The sequence below is a fragment of the Lepidochelys kempii genome, chromosome 9 (assembly GCF_965140265.1).
Source record: "Lepidochelys kempii isolate rLepKem1 chromosome 9, rLepKem1.hap2, whole genome shotgun sequence".
NCBI lineage: Eukaryota > Metazoa > Chordata > Testudines > Cheloniidae > Lepidochelys > Lepidochelys kempii.
The window spans coordinates 100,204,037-100,219,959 of NC_133264.1; the positions used below are offsets into that span (position 1 = coordinate 100,204,037).

A 15,923-nucleotide genomic window follows, 5' to 3' on the forward strand; every position below is an offset into this window, starting at 1 on the left:
AAACAACTCATTATGGTGTTTTCAAATATTGACTATTTAGAATTGCATTATCCTTCCTATATTAATGCTTCATTTACCTCACATACTGAACTGTAATTAATCTATGCTTTCAATTTCCTACAGAGATACCTGTGAGGAGTTTTTTTAGTTGTTTCTAAATGTTCCAGTCTTCTTTGTATATCAGCATAACAATATTTCCTTTCAGTTTTCCTAGACTTGAAGTAATTGAGACAACTTGCCAGTCAGAGAGAATTTAGTATGCTTACAGGAATTATAGGTGCACTCTGTTTATATACAAACAAAATTCTCTGTCTTAGAAATATCAGCATGGAGGGATTATTCTAATAGACTGCAACTGTCACCCTTCAAAAAGTGGGATAAGCAGTATTTAAACTAGTTGTGGTTCTGGGAGCCACTACAGGGATCCTCCTATCATTTGTCTTCCATTGGAGGGGAAAAGGATGAGATCTGTTAGATATACTTGGAAAGCTTTACTTTGAAACATCCATTAAAAGGCAATGTATCATATACATGTATGTGGTATTCTAAATGATTTCTAAATGTGGTCTTCCAAGATTTGTAGCTTATAACAGGTACAATCCATTATCAGAAATGCTTAAAATTATTTATATGAGGTACACAACTAGAACAAGGGCATTTATTACATAATAGCCAGGTGAACTGTACCTTCGCGTGTGTGTGTGTGTGTATGTATGTATGTATATGTATAATGTGTGTATGTGTATATATATATAGAGCTGTGTTTTTTTCCTGATATTGGTGTTTCACAACCTGTCTGGAAAGAAAACTTCTATCACAATAACTATTGTGCCTCTTTCCACAGACTTCTTAATAGCAATATGTACAGCTCATTTGTTCAAACTGAAGTCAACTCAAAAAGTAAAGCAAAAAAAAGTCAATATAGTGATCTGATTTTCAATTTGTCGTCTTTTATATTCCAAATTAGGGGGCAAAACTTCTTTAACTAAATTGAAAGAATCAACTCCTTCAGCCAAAAACCTGTCAAAGAGGTGATGTCTTTGTTACAGGTTCCCCCCGGGCTGATGCCTGGAATTGGGGTACCACTGAGCCCTCTGACTCACCAGCCTGGGCTCCCTTTCACACTGTGCTGCTGTGACAAGCTGCAGACACGCTCCCGGTCTTACAGGGCCAACCTTACACTCACTGGGGCCCAGGAAAGAAAGCCGAAGCCCCACTGCATAGGATTGAAGCCCAGGTACCTGCATCCTGCCACCTGGGGCTGAAGCCTGACCAATGTAGCTTCGTGGTGGCCTGTGGCATGGGGCCACAGGCAATTGCCCTACTAATTTATAAAAAGTAGGTGACTGATAAAGGAAGCCAAAGGAATCAACGAAATATCAATGGCCAATAGAGTTAAAGATAAGGCATTTTTAAATAGGAACAAGAAAAATGCCAGATCAGGTATAGGCTCATTGTAAAGAGTGATGTAGGAAAAACAATGTTCAATAAGTGTGTGTTCTGTTGGAACAAAGGAGATTATATCCATCCCATATGAAGTGGATGTAATAAAAAGGTTACCATCTGTAACAAGGGAGGAAGTGGGGCAGCATCTGCTAAAATTAAACCTTTTTAAATGAACAGGCCTGGATAACGAACACCCAAGAGTCCTAAAGAAACTAGGTTAGGAGCCCTCTGATCACTAGTGTTAGTTTGTAACAAATCTTGAGGGAATTCAGAAGGATTGGCAGTCTGCCAGCAGAGTTCCAATAATTAAAAAAAGGTAAAAAATGATGCAGAAGCTACAGACCTGTTAGCTTGAAGTTGGTTGTAGGCAAAGCAATCGAGTGGTTAATCCAGGACTGAACAGAGAATTAGAGGCTAAAATAGATAGGTAATATGAGTCAGTGCAAGTTCATGGAAGGTAGATTTTGTGAAACAAACCTGTTAGTCTTTCTGGACAGAATTACAGATCTGGTAGACAACTACGTTGATTTTAATATACTTAGGTTTCTCCAAGGTATTTGACTCTGTGCTATGTGGCATTTTGATTAGCTAACTTGCATTATAAGGAATTAATAGGGCACAGATTGGATGGATTAAAAACTGTCTCACTGATCTCAAAATATAGTTGTTAATGGGGAGATAGCAATGACTAGGGCTGCTTTGAGCAGTGTCCTCAGTTCTTGGTCTAACACTATTTAAAATTTTTATCTCTGATCTAGGTGGTGAAATGAACTCTGTGCTGGTGAAGTTTGCAGATGACAAAAGATCGGTGGGGTAGTAAATAATGAGGAGGGCAGTAACCTGAAGTACTTGGTTAGATCTCAATCCAACAAAATGTTTTTTTTAAATATAGCCAAACCCAAGAGAGTATATCTGGGAACCAAGAACGCAGTTTAGATCTACAGAATTGGGAAACTGTCTTGGAAAACAGTGACTCAGAAGGATTTCGGGCCATTGTAGATGGCCCATGAACTGTCTGTACAATTCTGTGGCAAAAAAGGCTGATGTGACCCTTGGATGTATAAAAAGGGGAATATCAAATAGCAGAAATAGGGGAGTGATCTTGGCTCTGTACACAGCACTGGTAAGACTGCTACTAAAATTCTGCATCCACTTCTAGTCTCCATGCTTCAAGAAGGATGTGAAAATACCGGGGGGAGTTCAAAGGAGGGCAACAAAAATGATCCCCAGGGCTGGAAAACAAACCTTTATTATGTGAGACTTAAGAAGATCAATTTATTCATAGGCTTGGAAGGATTAGATTTTTATAGTACAACTTGATAAATGTCATTTTCACCATACACAGACAAAAATATTTTCCTGGATGATTTACAGATGGGCAAGGTAAGAAATGCTGCTTGAGAACATAATAGTTTGATTTAAGGTTACTTACTTTGTCAACACCACATGTCAAAATATACAATTTGTGTTTTGTTGGGTTGTAAAACTTTTTTGAATCTCAACAGGTACTGTCATAAAACAATTGTCTGACCCTCTTCTGTAATTTTCTGCAACTGAAAATTTAAATAGATAAAATTGAAAAATGCTTAAACATAAACATCAATATTATTTGTCAAAATTATACAAAAAATTGAAATTTTGCCAAGCCTACTTATTCAGTTTATTGAAGATTGAGAGGTAATTTAACTATTGTGTCTAGATACTTACACATGGAAAAGAGATCTGATAGGGATGTACTCTTGGTGTTGGAGGGGTTCCAACCTTACTGACAAAGGCACGAGAAGACCCAATGGCTGGAAGTGATATAAATTTAGGTTTGAAATAAGATGCAACTTTCCTGCAGTCAGTGTGGTTAAACATTGGAACAGCTTAACCAGGAGTCACTGGGCTCACTGTTGCTTGGAGCGTTAAGAAGAGATTAGATAGCTTTCTGAAATATATGATTTAATTCACTTCCTGGGAAAAATTCTATGGCCTGTGTGTGCAAGGGGTCCTCCCCAGTTGACTGAAAGTATTCTGGGCTTTTTGCCTTCCACTGAAGCTTCAAAGATTGGCTATAGCTGGAGATGGGACACCAGACGCGGTGGACTAGTGCTCTCTGGTGTATAGAGAATCTTTTCTAGATGCCTACTTGGTGTGTCTTGCTCACATTCTCAGAGTCTAGGAATGGGATACCAGATTTGGAGTTGGGAAGGAATTTTGCCCCAGGTCAAATTGGCAGAGATCTTACGGGCTTTTCCCCTTCCTCTGTAGCATGTGTGGTTTGCCTGCTGGGATCATTTCCTTGCCATTGTACAGGCCTTGGGCATTGATGGCACTGTTTTCTGCTATAGCTTGGTTTTGGACTGAAATGTTTTGGTCTGATAAAGTTTTTAGGCTTAATATAGGGGAATCTGGGTGGAATTTAATGGCCTGATATACAAGTATCAGAGGGGTAGCCGTGTTAGTCTGAATCCACAGAAACAAGGAGGAGTCCGGTGGCATCTTAATGATTAACAGATTTATTTGGGCATAAGCTTTCATGGGTAAAAAACTCAGTTTTTCAGATGCATGATATACAGGAGGTCATCCTAGATGATATCATGGTCCCTTCTGGCCTTAAACTCTATGAAACTCTGTTTTTTCAGTGAAGATTAGTGCACATCCTAATTTCTCAAACAATAATTTTGGCCATTTGGAAAGATCCTTCTATTTTGAGGGACTGTATTGTTTTGGTCAGTGTTGCTCATATTTACATATTAGACCCACATTTTCTGTTTCAAAAACAGAAATATGACTGCATGTAATTGAACCTGGAAATTGCTCTAACTGGTTTGGTCCAGTAATGGTATTGTAATCTAATCACATGCAGTTTGTCCTTAGTTTTTCCTTTTGTTCTCCTATCCCGACTATTTTGTCAAACACACATGAATTTGCCTTACCTGTAATTGTTTATATGTGAACTCATATCCATGTATTTACCAGCTAAAATCACTTAATGTTGCAGATAAAAATGTACATTTCAGTTATGTAGACTGTCTCTTCTGCTTGTTCTGGTATCTGCTGAACATACTGCAGCTTTAATCAATATAGTAGTGATCATTTTTAATTTATATTTTAGTCTTTTTATTTATTTATTTATTTATTGCAAAATAAAATCAGTTACCTTTGTTCAAAATGTCAATGCTTTTTGACTGAAAAAACTTCTTGAGATCTGAAATTTAAGTTGAACTTTTTTCACAGAAAACATATACATCTTTAAGTTTGTTTTATCCACATAAATCCCTCAACCCTTATCTCCTAACACTCAATTTGTTCAATAACTAATTTCTCTTAAACCTTATTTTTGAGTACAGGCCGGATTAGTTCTTGTAGAATATAAGCTCAGAAAAATACAGCGCACTCACAATCTTTGTGCCTGCCTTTAAGATGCTTCCTATTATGCCAAAAAAGAATAGTTTTAATGTGCAGCTTAGTCCGCAGTGCATTTAGGCGTTCTCCACATTTTATGAGCTGCAGTTAGAACGCTGCTTTAGCCAGCAGTTGATTTTTCTAAATGAGCACTTCTGAAATACATGCTATTTCTCTTTGACACAGTGTAAAAAGGAAAGGAGGACTTGTGGCACCTTAGAGACTAACAAATTTATTTGAGCATAAGCTTTCGTGAGCTACATGGTATCCTTACTATTCTCAGACAGATTACAGGAAGATTTATCTGTTGATAAATAAGCATTTGTACTCAGGTTTATTATGCCCCCAAAATAGTCTTTTGGTGCTAGCTTTTAATCATGACTTACAGTTCGACATGAAGTTGAGAATGGAACAGTTAAATTGATGCTGATCCATTTGGAATACCCTCTTCTGTAAATGGATCTGTTGCATTTTTTTCCCATTCCTGGCTAGAATCCAATGAACTACTTTTCAAACGCAAGATAACGTTCTGTGTGGTGTTGTTTAAACTACAGACTTTCTCTAAAAGCTAATGAGGGATTTCAATTTAAGTTGCTCCTTTAATAATAATAATAATAATAATAAATAATTTAATAATAATAAAAAAGTACTTGCACCATATGGAATACATTGAGGAATATTTTTCTTCCTGTATGCCTGTATTGTTCTAAGAATATTGAATCCTTTGTTTTTAGACACTTAGGAGATGTCTAGGATTCAGTTTGTAGTTCACTTGAATGCATAGTGCGGCACACTTTAGGATTAGAAGACAACTGTTCAGAGTGGCAGAGACTACAGAATCTAAAATATATGAATCCGTGCTGAAAATGTAGGACAGCGTGTTTCTAAAGTAAGAAATTCTCCTTCGTTGTGCAAATGGACTATTAGGCTTTGCCAATATGGTGTCTATCAGATTAACTCTGACTTGTAGTGAGCTACAGTGCAAACCATAGAGGAAAGGTTTTACATATTTTTGTATTGGTAATTAGTGTAGGTATCTTTCCGGAAGTGTGCTACCCTGGACAGCCTGAACTGTGGCTGTTACAAATAATAATGCTCCGCATTTAGAAACTTAATTTCTTCTTGACTGTAATGTTGCCACCAAAGCATATCTTCAGGTGTTATTTATACTATTCTAATTGTTTTAGTTCCAATCTTTTATGTATTTTTGTCCCTGGCCTGGTGAGACTGCTCCTCAATGGGTATACTGTCAATTTCACTCCATCTTCATATCTAATTTTAAAAGAAAAATTTTAGCTTCCATCTCCATCCCTTTGGACCACTGTTTCCACGTTTCCAAGGCCTACTATTTCATTGTCCTGCTTCAGGATGCCTATTGCAACCTGAGGTCTGTTAGCAGGGGGCCTGGAAAAGAAGTGCATATGAGACGAGTGTATTAAACCTCATATGTTCTCCTTGCCTCTCCTGTATTAACTTTCATCTCAAAGATAGCCTCCTAGAGGTAATATAAAAACAGATTGACAGGTGCCTCAGCACCCCTTTTGGACAAAGATGGCAGAATAGCAACCCTGTTTTAAACCTTATCAATGTCCTCCTTAAATTTGCCAATAAGGACAGAGATGTGGATGGAGTGAAATAGACAACAAGGGAAATGAAGTGGAGAGGAGTTGGGCTGGCTTTATAAAGCTCCACTTCTCTGGCTGTCCTGTCATACTGTGGCTCCTGGCTTGGTTCCTCTTCACCCTCATAGCTTCAGTACATTCATGCCTTGGTTTCCTTCATCTGATAGGACCAGTATAACTGGTCAGCAATAAGACCCAGTCCTGTTGCAGGGCATTAATAAGAACTCGGCCCAGCTAGTAGATTTGGGTAACTTCCTCTGACTTCACTTGGCTTTGCCTTGGTACAGTAGCACAGTCGTTACAGTGTACTGAAAATTCTCTTCAGTGCAACTGTGTTAGGGGCGAGTTCCGAAGTGTGGACTAGTGAGGTTCTCCTGTTCGGTTACTTGCATATGCCATCACCTATATTGGTTTAACTTGAAGCTAGACTAGACCTCCATCTGTTGTGGATGGCTTAGGGGTAATGATATTCATGCTGGATGGAAAAAGCAAAAACCTCATCCTTTCTATCAGTCTAGGAGAACTGTCAGGTTAGATAGAATATGATGGGATGGAGAACTTTGTGAGGGGGAGTTTATTGAACCACTTTGATTTAGTGCTGTTAAAAGAACCAAACATGTAGCTGTGAACATTAAAAAAACAAACAAAAACACCACAAAAACCTAACAAGAAAACCCCCACAATCCTCCCCCCAAAAAACTGGAGAGTAATACTCAGATTTAAAATTACAAATGCACTTTGAAACCTATTCCTGTCCATAGAAGTTCAAGCTGTTTGGGTTCTGTGTTCCTCCTACATTAGATTATATATCGGGGTGGCCAAACCATGCGGCTCTTTTACCGTTAAAGTGTTGCTTGCGGAGTCCCTCCTCATTCTCCACCTACCAGACTGGGGGTAAGAAGAGATTGGGACCTCTGCCTTGCAGCTGGGTGGTGAGGTAGGGGCTTCTGCTCCGTGGAGAGGGAAGTCTCAGGGCTTCTACCTGTGGGGCGCACCCGCCGGGGTTCGGGGCTTCAGCAGGAGCAGGGCTGAAACCCCGAGCCCCGTCAGGTGCCTCCCATGGGACTGAAGCCCAGAGACCGACCTCCCCCCCCTTCCCACAGGGCTGAAGCCCTGAGCCCTGGCAGGCATGCTCTGGCTCTCGATTGTCTGAAGATTGTCGTATGCGGCTTGGAGGGTTTGGCCATCCCTGTTCTATATCATTGTAACCTAAAAGACTATTTGATAAGTTTTTGTGCAGCTTTGTGATGGTGGTGTAGTCTGATATAGAAGAAACAAACTAGAGTAGCTACATTCCAGTTTTTGGAGCTTCTGTTTACTTGATGTTAAAGTATCTGATCTGGTGGTTGTGGTCCTTGAACAATGCATTAATTACTTATGATAGCTAAACAATTATTTTAGCAGTTTGTTTCAGCTCACGTTTAAGTGAGGCTTTGAAGAATTCTTTTTCCTCAGTGAATTAGATTTTTCTGCTTGAATCAGTTACTGCCACTATTCATATATGCAAAAAAGCTCATTCTAGGATCCAGCTTTTTGCCAGCAGTTGTTTTCTATGCCGAATGGTCTTGATAATCTAACTGAATTAGAATATAAACACCTCTCTCTCTCTCTCTCTCTCTGAGCTTTGCCTCCACTCATTATATTCTTTGTATTCCCTCTTGTGCCATGATTCGCTAAACAAACCCACATATATTGATTGTAGAAATGCTGATGTAATGTTAGCTCTTTCTCTAATAATGCTTACGTTTAAACCAGTATAGTCCAGTAACCTATCTTATTTATCTAGTTTAGGAATTCATTTTTTCCCCCCACTCATCTTGCAGTCAGATTCCTGAGACCATACCTACGTCTGATTAAATAAGGATTATAATCTTGGCTAGAAAATAGCTTTAATTTCTACTTCCTTTTGTGTGCTCTCATCTCCACATTCAGTTCCCTAGTGCTCTGTATAGGATTCTATACCTCCTTCTTAATAACTAGTACAAGACATACATTTATCTCAGACTGGTGACTGAATGTTGATGACTAAGTAGTTTCAGAGCCTCTTGCCCTGGGATACAAAGTTGGCTGTTGCTTTATTCTCAAGAGTGGTTCTTCACTGAAAAGTGACTGTAAAGCTGCCATTATTGTTGTATTACATATTTCTCAATTTTTGTATCTGTGATCAGATTACAAGTAAGATTTTTTTTTAAATAAACTGATAGCCCTTCTGATTCAAGCTGACAGTTCCGCTGGACTCTCTTTTTGCCTTGTATCAGTAATAAAAGTTTTGCAGGTCTAATTCTGTCCTCAGTTACACCAGTCCGACTGCACAGGTTCCGGTGGGAGCAGCACAGGTACATCTGTAACAACAAATCTGATGCATAGTGGCAAAGAGCACACTTATGAAGCTTGTGGATGATACCAAGCTGGGAGGGGTTGCAAGTGCTTTGGAGGACAGGATTAAAATTCAGAATGATTTGGACAAACTGGAGAAATGGTCTGAAGTAAACAGGATGAAATTTAAATAAGGACAAATACGAATTACTTCATTTAGGAAGGAACAGTCAGTTGCACACATACAATATGGGAAATGACTGCCTAGGAGGGAGTACTGCGGAGGGATCTGGGGGTCAGAGAGGACCACAAGCTAAATGAGAGTCAACAGTGTAGCGCTGTTGTAAAAAACTGAACATCACTCTGGGCTATGTTAGCAGGAGTGTTGTAAGCAAGACCCAAGAAGTAATTCTTCCACTCTACTCTGTGCTGATTAGGCCTCCTTGTATCATTTGCAAATTTTGCCACCTCACTGTTTACCCTTTTTTCCAGATCATTTATGAATATATTGAATAGGACTGGGCCCAGTACAGATCCCTGGGGGATACCCCTATTTACCTCTCTCCAGTCTGAAATCTGACCATTTATTCCGACCCTTTGTTTTCTATCTTTTAACCAGTTACCAATCCATAAGGACCTTCCCTCTTATCCCATGACAGCTTACTTTGCTTAAGATTAGCCTTCGGTGAGCGACCTTGTCAAAGGCTTTCTGAAAATCTAAGTACACTATATCCACTGGATCCCCTTTGTCCACATGTTTGTTGACCCCCTCAAAGAATTTTAGTATATTGGTGAGGCATGATTTCCCTTTACAAAAAACATATTGACTCTTCCCCAACAAATTATGTTAATCTGTTTGACCATTTTGTTCTTATAGTTTAAAACCAGTTTGCCCGGTACAGAAGCCAGGCTTACAGGCCTGTGATTGCTGGGATCACCTCTGGAGACCTTTTTAAAAATTGGCATCATATTAGCTGTCCTCCAGTCATTTTGGTACAGAAGCTGATTTAAATGATAGGTAACAGACTACAGTTAGTAGTTCTGCAATTTCACATTTGAGTTCCTTGAGAACTCTTGGGTGAAAAGCATCTGGTTCTGATGACTTCTTATTGTTTAGTTTATCAGTTTAACTTCCGCTTTTTAAAGGATGCTTTTTTTGCCTCTCACTGCTTCTCAGGCACACACCATCAAACGTGGACTGATGTGACCAGCCAACTTTAAACTAAAGGCACCCTCTTCTGCATGTTTGTCCTGTTCAGACTGTCTCTCTACTTACTGTGTTTCTTTTTGTACTGGTTTCCCTCCGTTCCTGTCTGCCTTCTTTCCCTGTTTGTTTACATAGACTCTGTTTCTCTCTCTCAGGCTCCCCTCTGCCCCTCAACTGTGTCCCCCCCCACACCCCCCTTTCTCCTCCAGCTGTCAGTCCCCCTCCTTCTGAGGGCAGGGCCATCTCCTCTCACGTTCTCAGAGGGAGGGGCTACCTTCTCTCCATAGAAGAATGACAGCACATTTACTCTGAACACACCCTAAATCATTTATCCCCATACAGGGTAAAATCCCTTTACCATATTTAGATTAGGCAGAAAAGAGTAAATACAGGAGATTTCTTAATGCATTCTAGAAGAACTTCTCAGGTTTGTTTCTTTGCTTACCATTGATGTATATTCACCATAGTTTTGTATTAAATCTATATCTAAAGTTTTAGAGGCCGTGGGCGTGGAGGGTTATATTACCAGTGCTTGCAGTGTCTCAGGGCAAACATTCTTTTATTCTACATCATGAAGGAGTAGGGACTGACCATTTGTTTTCAATGTACAGTACCAAACATATGTTAACAAATGCTGCTTAACAAATGTGTGTGTAACTGGCAATGGCCCTCACAGAGAAGTGTGACGGCTATATCCTGTAGCTTGGAATAGAGTATGTCTGGCTCAGCTGTAAGATTTCATGGATGTCTTCACCACCAACCAGATCCTAGATATAACACCAAATAGCACTTCTGCCATCCTTTCATGCTTACTGTGAATGCCATGTGAAGATGGGCTGGAAGGCTTCAAAGGCTTCAGCCTTCAAGCGATCGCAGAACCTAGACTCATGGAAGTGCTGCATATATCTGAATTTAAGCTTGTCTCTACTGAGTCATTCATTGCCTGAAATTTAGCAGGGCAGTCCCTAATGAATAGCAGATCCTTTGCTAAACTGCAGAAAATCAATTATCAAATCTGAAAACACATAGCTGTACATGCACAATGCAGTGACTTTACAATGGCAACAGATGATTTGTGTCACAAAGCTTGATTATTGTAACACTTTCTAAACAGGATTTACAACAGAACATAGAATCATAGAATATCAGGGTTGGAAGGGACCTCAGGAGGTCATCTAGTCCAACCCCCTGCTCAAAAGCAGGACCCATCCCCAATTAAATCATCCCAGCCAGGGCTTTGTCAAGCCTGACCTTCAAAACTTCTAAGGAAGGAGATTCCACCACCTCCCTAGGTAACGCATTCCAGTGTTTCACCACCCTCCTAGTGAAAAAGTTTTTCCTAATATCCAACTTAAACCTCCCCCACTGCAACTTGAGACCAACATTTCTGCTGACTATAGCTTATTCTGTATGCGACAATGTTTGCTCCCTGATCATGAGTGACAATGGTCATATGATGCCTACCTGTACCTGGCATGGAGCAGGAAAATATATAAACTTGTTCAGATCTACAAAAGAAAAAACTAATTTGGTTACATTAATCTCTTATTTTAAAATCTGATCTGACTTTGTATTGTAGTTTCCCCATTGACATAGGGACTTGTTAAAATGAGTGTTAGGTATGCTGAGACAGGGTGAGAGAGGTAATTTTTATGGGACTAACTTCTTATGCTGGTTAGTTCACATTGTCACCAGAGGGCGGCATAACTGATTTTTGTAAAGACTTTTAAAGAGTGAACAAGAGTTACAGGACAGAAAATACAGTGGATACTAACTAGCATTCAAATATTTGGCATAGCTAAGCATATTCAAATATTTAAAGTTTAGAACTGAAGGAAGTCGTACCAGTTTAGCCTTTATATTTAAGGGACAGATTATAAAGATACATGCCTTCTGCTCAATTCTGAAATGTGATTACTCCATAATAGGACACAGCTTTATTTTTATAACTTATTTGCATTTCTGTTGGAATCTTAAGATGGAAGGAAGGGCATTATTGTCACAAGAACAGGGAATCGGGAGACCTAGATTCTCTCCTGGCTTCTTCTACGTCTTCCCCTCTTACTTTGAGCAAGTCATTTAAACACTTACTATTTTCCAGTCTATAAAATGAAACCAAAATACTTGCCTACAGGCTGTTCTAGTGCCTCTGCTGCTGTCTACGGCTTCCCCAGGAGCTTGTGAAAACCAACCATTTTGTCAGTTTTCAGTGGTGTTCCTGGGAATATGGGAGTGGTGAAATTGATGAAAATTAGGTTAGCTCCACTTTGCTGCAGTTTGGGAACATTACAAGCAATGTAGAGGTTATCACTGGAGCAGCTCACTGAGGAGGGTGAAGCAGAATAGAAGGATAGATTAGTGGATTACCTTCCCATTATTGTCTTCATAGCAAGGAAGAGACTTTTGGGTGGGAGAACAAAATGCTCCTACTTTCTAGCAACCACAGGGACCTGAGGGTTGTGTATGTGCGCGCATGCAGGGATGCCCTCAGGTTTTTCAGATATCAACACACAGACAGAGTTGGAGTGAAGGAGCAATCTGAGATTATATTTGGATTTTCATTCACTTACATCTCACTTTCACACATGTATAATGTTCTTCTTCTCCCTGTCTCCAGACAACTCAGACTACTACTTCAGTTTTGGTAGTAACATTATCTGCTCCTCATCACTATCAGGTGGAGGGGGGTGGTGCCTTTGAACTGGGGCTCCCTGAATGGTATTGTTGGAGGACGGGGTTTGCTTTATTAAACCTGTGTTGATTACCGGGCTTTTCTGGGGACTCGGCAGGATTCCTCTCAGCCTATCTTTGTCAGACATTAAGAGCTGGTTATCCATTCATAAATTGATGACCACGACTGTAGATCTGGTCTGGATTCCTAATAATTTATGCCTAAAATTGGCCCTCAATAGTGTAATGAACATCCTTGTAGACCTCTTAATCCTTCTCAACTGCAAAATCTGTTGGGTACTTAGCAGAAACTATGGATTGGCTACTGCCCTGTTTTGAAGCAGTCTGCCTGTTAGATATCTACAGTGTAACTGTAGCGGTGTCGGTCCCAGAATATTAGCGAGACAAGGTGGGTGAGGTAATACCTTTTATTGGACTAACTTCTGTTGATGAGAGAGACGGGCTCAAGAGCTTGTAAAAGATATTCTCTCATCCACATTGTTTCTCTGTTAAATATTTGTCAATCATAGAATGGACTGCCATAATCCAGGCAGATGCGGCTTCTTCAATCATCTGTAGAAAGTCGCAGAAAGTGCTGTGTGGTGTTATGTTACCATTAGTATCCTAAATGATATAGCCCAGGATGTTATCACATTGGCTGCAGCCACTCTGGCTTGTCTAATTAGACGAGATCAAGATTAGGTTGTGGTTAGTTAATGCATATTTTCCCCAGGATGACCTTGACTAGCTAAATTGAGGTCTTGGGTCTGGTCTGCAGTTAAAACATAGGTTGATATAGCTACAGCACTCAGGGTGAAAAATCCACACCCTTGAGCAATGTAGCTATTCCAAGCTAAGACCTGGTGCAGATTCTTCTGTTGACCTGGCTGCTCTAATTCATATCTAATTTTTGTTTAAGATTGGCCAAAAGCAAATAAGATTTAAGAGGAAAATTTATCATCAATTATAATTTGAGTTCCATTTTAAAAAATAAGGTAAACATAGAAAAGATCCAGAAAAAGAGAATGAAAACTAACAGGTGCAGTACACTATCCCATTTCTAACTGATCAACACTCACCTCTGTCTCCCTCTTAATTATTAAGCTGTTTAATATTTTGGGAATCATTCTGGTATACTGAGTGAATGTGTTTCGGCAAGCTTTAGTTAATACAATTGTTTGGCCAATAGACTATAAAAGCTACAGAGAAGTTGTAACTTTCATAAAATCCTTTGTAGTTCATAGCTAGATCTAATAAAACGAACTGTGCTTTGGACCAATTAGTTGCAGCACTGTCAGTCTGGCTGCCATGCATGTGTATTGAGTGCTCGGAGTTCTTTGGAAACTGTTAAATATATGCATGCTGTTGCTTTGGAAAATGAGCATAGTACTCTGAACATTTAATGCTAATTGAAAGCAAGAGCATTTCTTATTGAGCTGAGGTTCACCAACATATTTGCTAGACTGAGATTAAAAGAGGGTGATTCAAAGAAAGTGATTTATGAAGAAATTATTTTACCTATTGCTCTTCTGTAAGAAGCATTGTGACTAAGTAAAACTGAATTTTGTTTGTACCAGTGATATAAATAGATAAAAATAGCCAGACTGGGTCAAACCAATGGTCCATCTAACCCAGTATCCTGTCTTTTGACAGTGGCTAATGCCAGATGCTTCTGAGGGAATGAATAGAACAGGCAGTCATTGAGTGATCCATCCCCTGTCGCCCATTTCCAGCTTCTGACCCCAAAGTATGGGGTTGCATCCTTGACTGTTGTGGCTAATAGCCACTGATGGATCTATCTTCCATGAACTTACCTAATTCCTTTTTGTGCCCCATTATAGTTTTGCCCTTTACAACATCCCCTGAGTTACACAGGTTGGCTGTGTGTTGTGTGAAGAAGTACTTCCTTTTGTTTATTTAAACCTGCTGCCTATTAATTTCTTTGGGTGACTCCTGGTTTTTGTGTTACTTGAAGGAGTAAATAATGCTTCCTTAATCACTTTGTCCACACCATACGTGTTTTTATAGACGTCGATCATATCCCCCTTTAGTCATCTCTTTTCTAAACTGAAAAGTTCCAGTCTTTTTAATGTGTTCCATTCATGTGCCATTTCCTTAATCATTTTTGTTGGCCTTCTCTGTACCTTTTCTGTTGCCAGGATTGCCTCTGGAGCCTTTTTTTTTTTTTTTTTTTTAATAAAAAGCTGGTGTTGCATTAGCTATCCTCCACTGATCTGGTACAGAGGCTGATTTAAATCTTAAATTACATACCAGTTAGTAGTTCTGCAATTTCATATATGCGTTCCTTCAGAACACTTGGGTGAATATCATCTGGTCCTGGGGACTTACTACTGTGTAACTTATTAATTTGTTCTAAAGCTGCTTCTATTGACACCTCAGTCTGGGACAGTTTTTCAGATTTGTCATCTAAAAAGAATGGCTCAGGTGTGAGAATTTCCCTCACATCCTCTGCATCGGTCTTCACTGCAAAGAATTCATTTAGCTTTTCCACAGTGGCCTTGTCTTCCTTGAGTGCTTTTTTTAACACCTTGATTGTTCAATGGCCCCACTGGTTGTTTGTCAGGCTTCCTGCTTCTGATGGACTTCAAAATTTTTTTTACTGTTAGTTTTTGTGTCTCTTTCTAGCTGTTCAAGTTCTTTTTTGGCCTTCATAATTATACTTTTACACTTGACTTGTCAGAGTTTATGCTCCTTTCAGTTTTCTGCAGTAGGATTTAACGTCCAATTTTTAAAGGATGCCTTTTTGTATCTAAGTGCTTTTTACTTTGTTGTTTAGCTATAGTGGCACTTTTTTAGTCCTCTTATTATGTTTTTAATTTGGGATATACATTTAATTTTAGCCTCTCATCATGTTTTTAAAAAGTTTCCATGTAGCTTGCAGGCATTTCACTTTTGGGACTGTACTTTTTAATATCCATTTAACTAGCTTTCTCATTTTTGTGTAGTTCCCATTTCTGAAGTTAAATGCTTCTGGTGGGCTCTTTGGTATCCCCCCCCCCCCCCCGGAAGGATGTTACAATTAATTATATTATGCTGTTCATCTAGATTGACCAGATCTTATGCTTCACTTAAGACTAAATCAAAAATTGCTTCTCCCCTTGCGAGTTCCAGGACTGGCTGCTCCAAAAAAGTCATTAATGGTGTCTAGAAACTTTACCTTTGTATCCCATTCTCAGGTGACACATAACAAATCAATATAGGGATAGTTGAAATTCCCCCATTATTACTGACTTTTCTATTTTTATAGGGTC

General features: G+C 39.3%; 1 protein-coding gene across 15 annotated transcripts in view; it reads left to right on the forward strand.

The window, feature by feature from the left end:
- KLHL13 (kelch like family member 13) overlaps nucleotides 1-15,923 on the forward strand; it is a 120,793-nt gene that overhangs the window by 37,876 nt on the left and 66,994 nt on the right. Inside the window, exons 2-3 of one of the 15 annotated variants that reach the window (XM_073358552.1) lie at nucleotides 2,205-2,298; nucleotides 2,792-2,829. The exons of 12 other annotated variants lie outside the window; for them this stretch is intronic. In XM_073358552.1, the coding sequence (XP_073214653.1) occupies nucleotides 2,810-2,829 (20 nt within the window). In that variant the 5' untranslated portion in view covers nucleotides 2,205-2,298; nucleotides 2,792-2,809. Of the gene's footprint in view, nucleotides 1-2,204; nucleotides 2,830-15,923 lie in introns of all 15 variants that reach the window. 2 more of the 15 variants (XM_073358539.1, XM_073358553.1) reach the window with 2 other exon arrangements.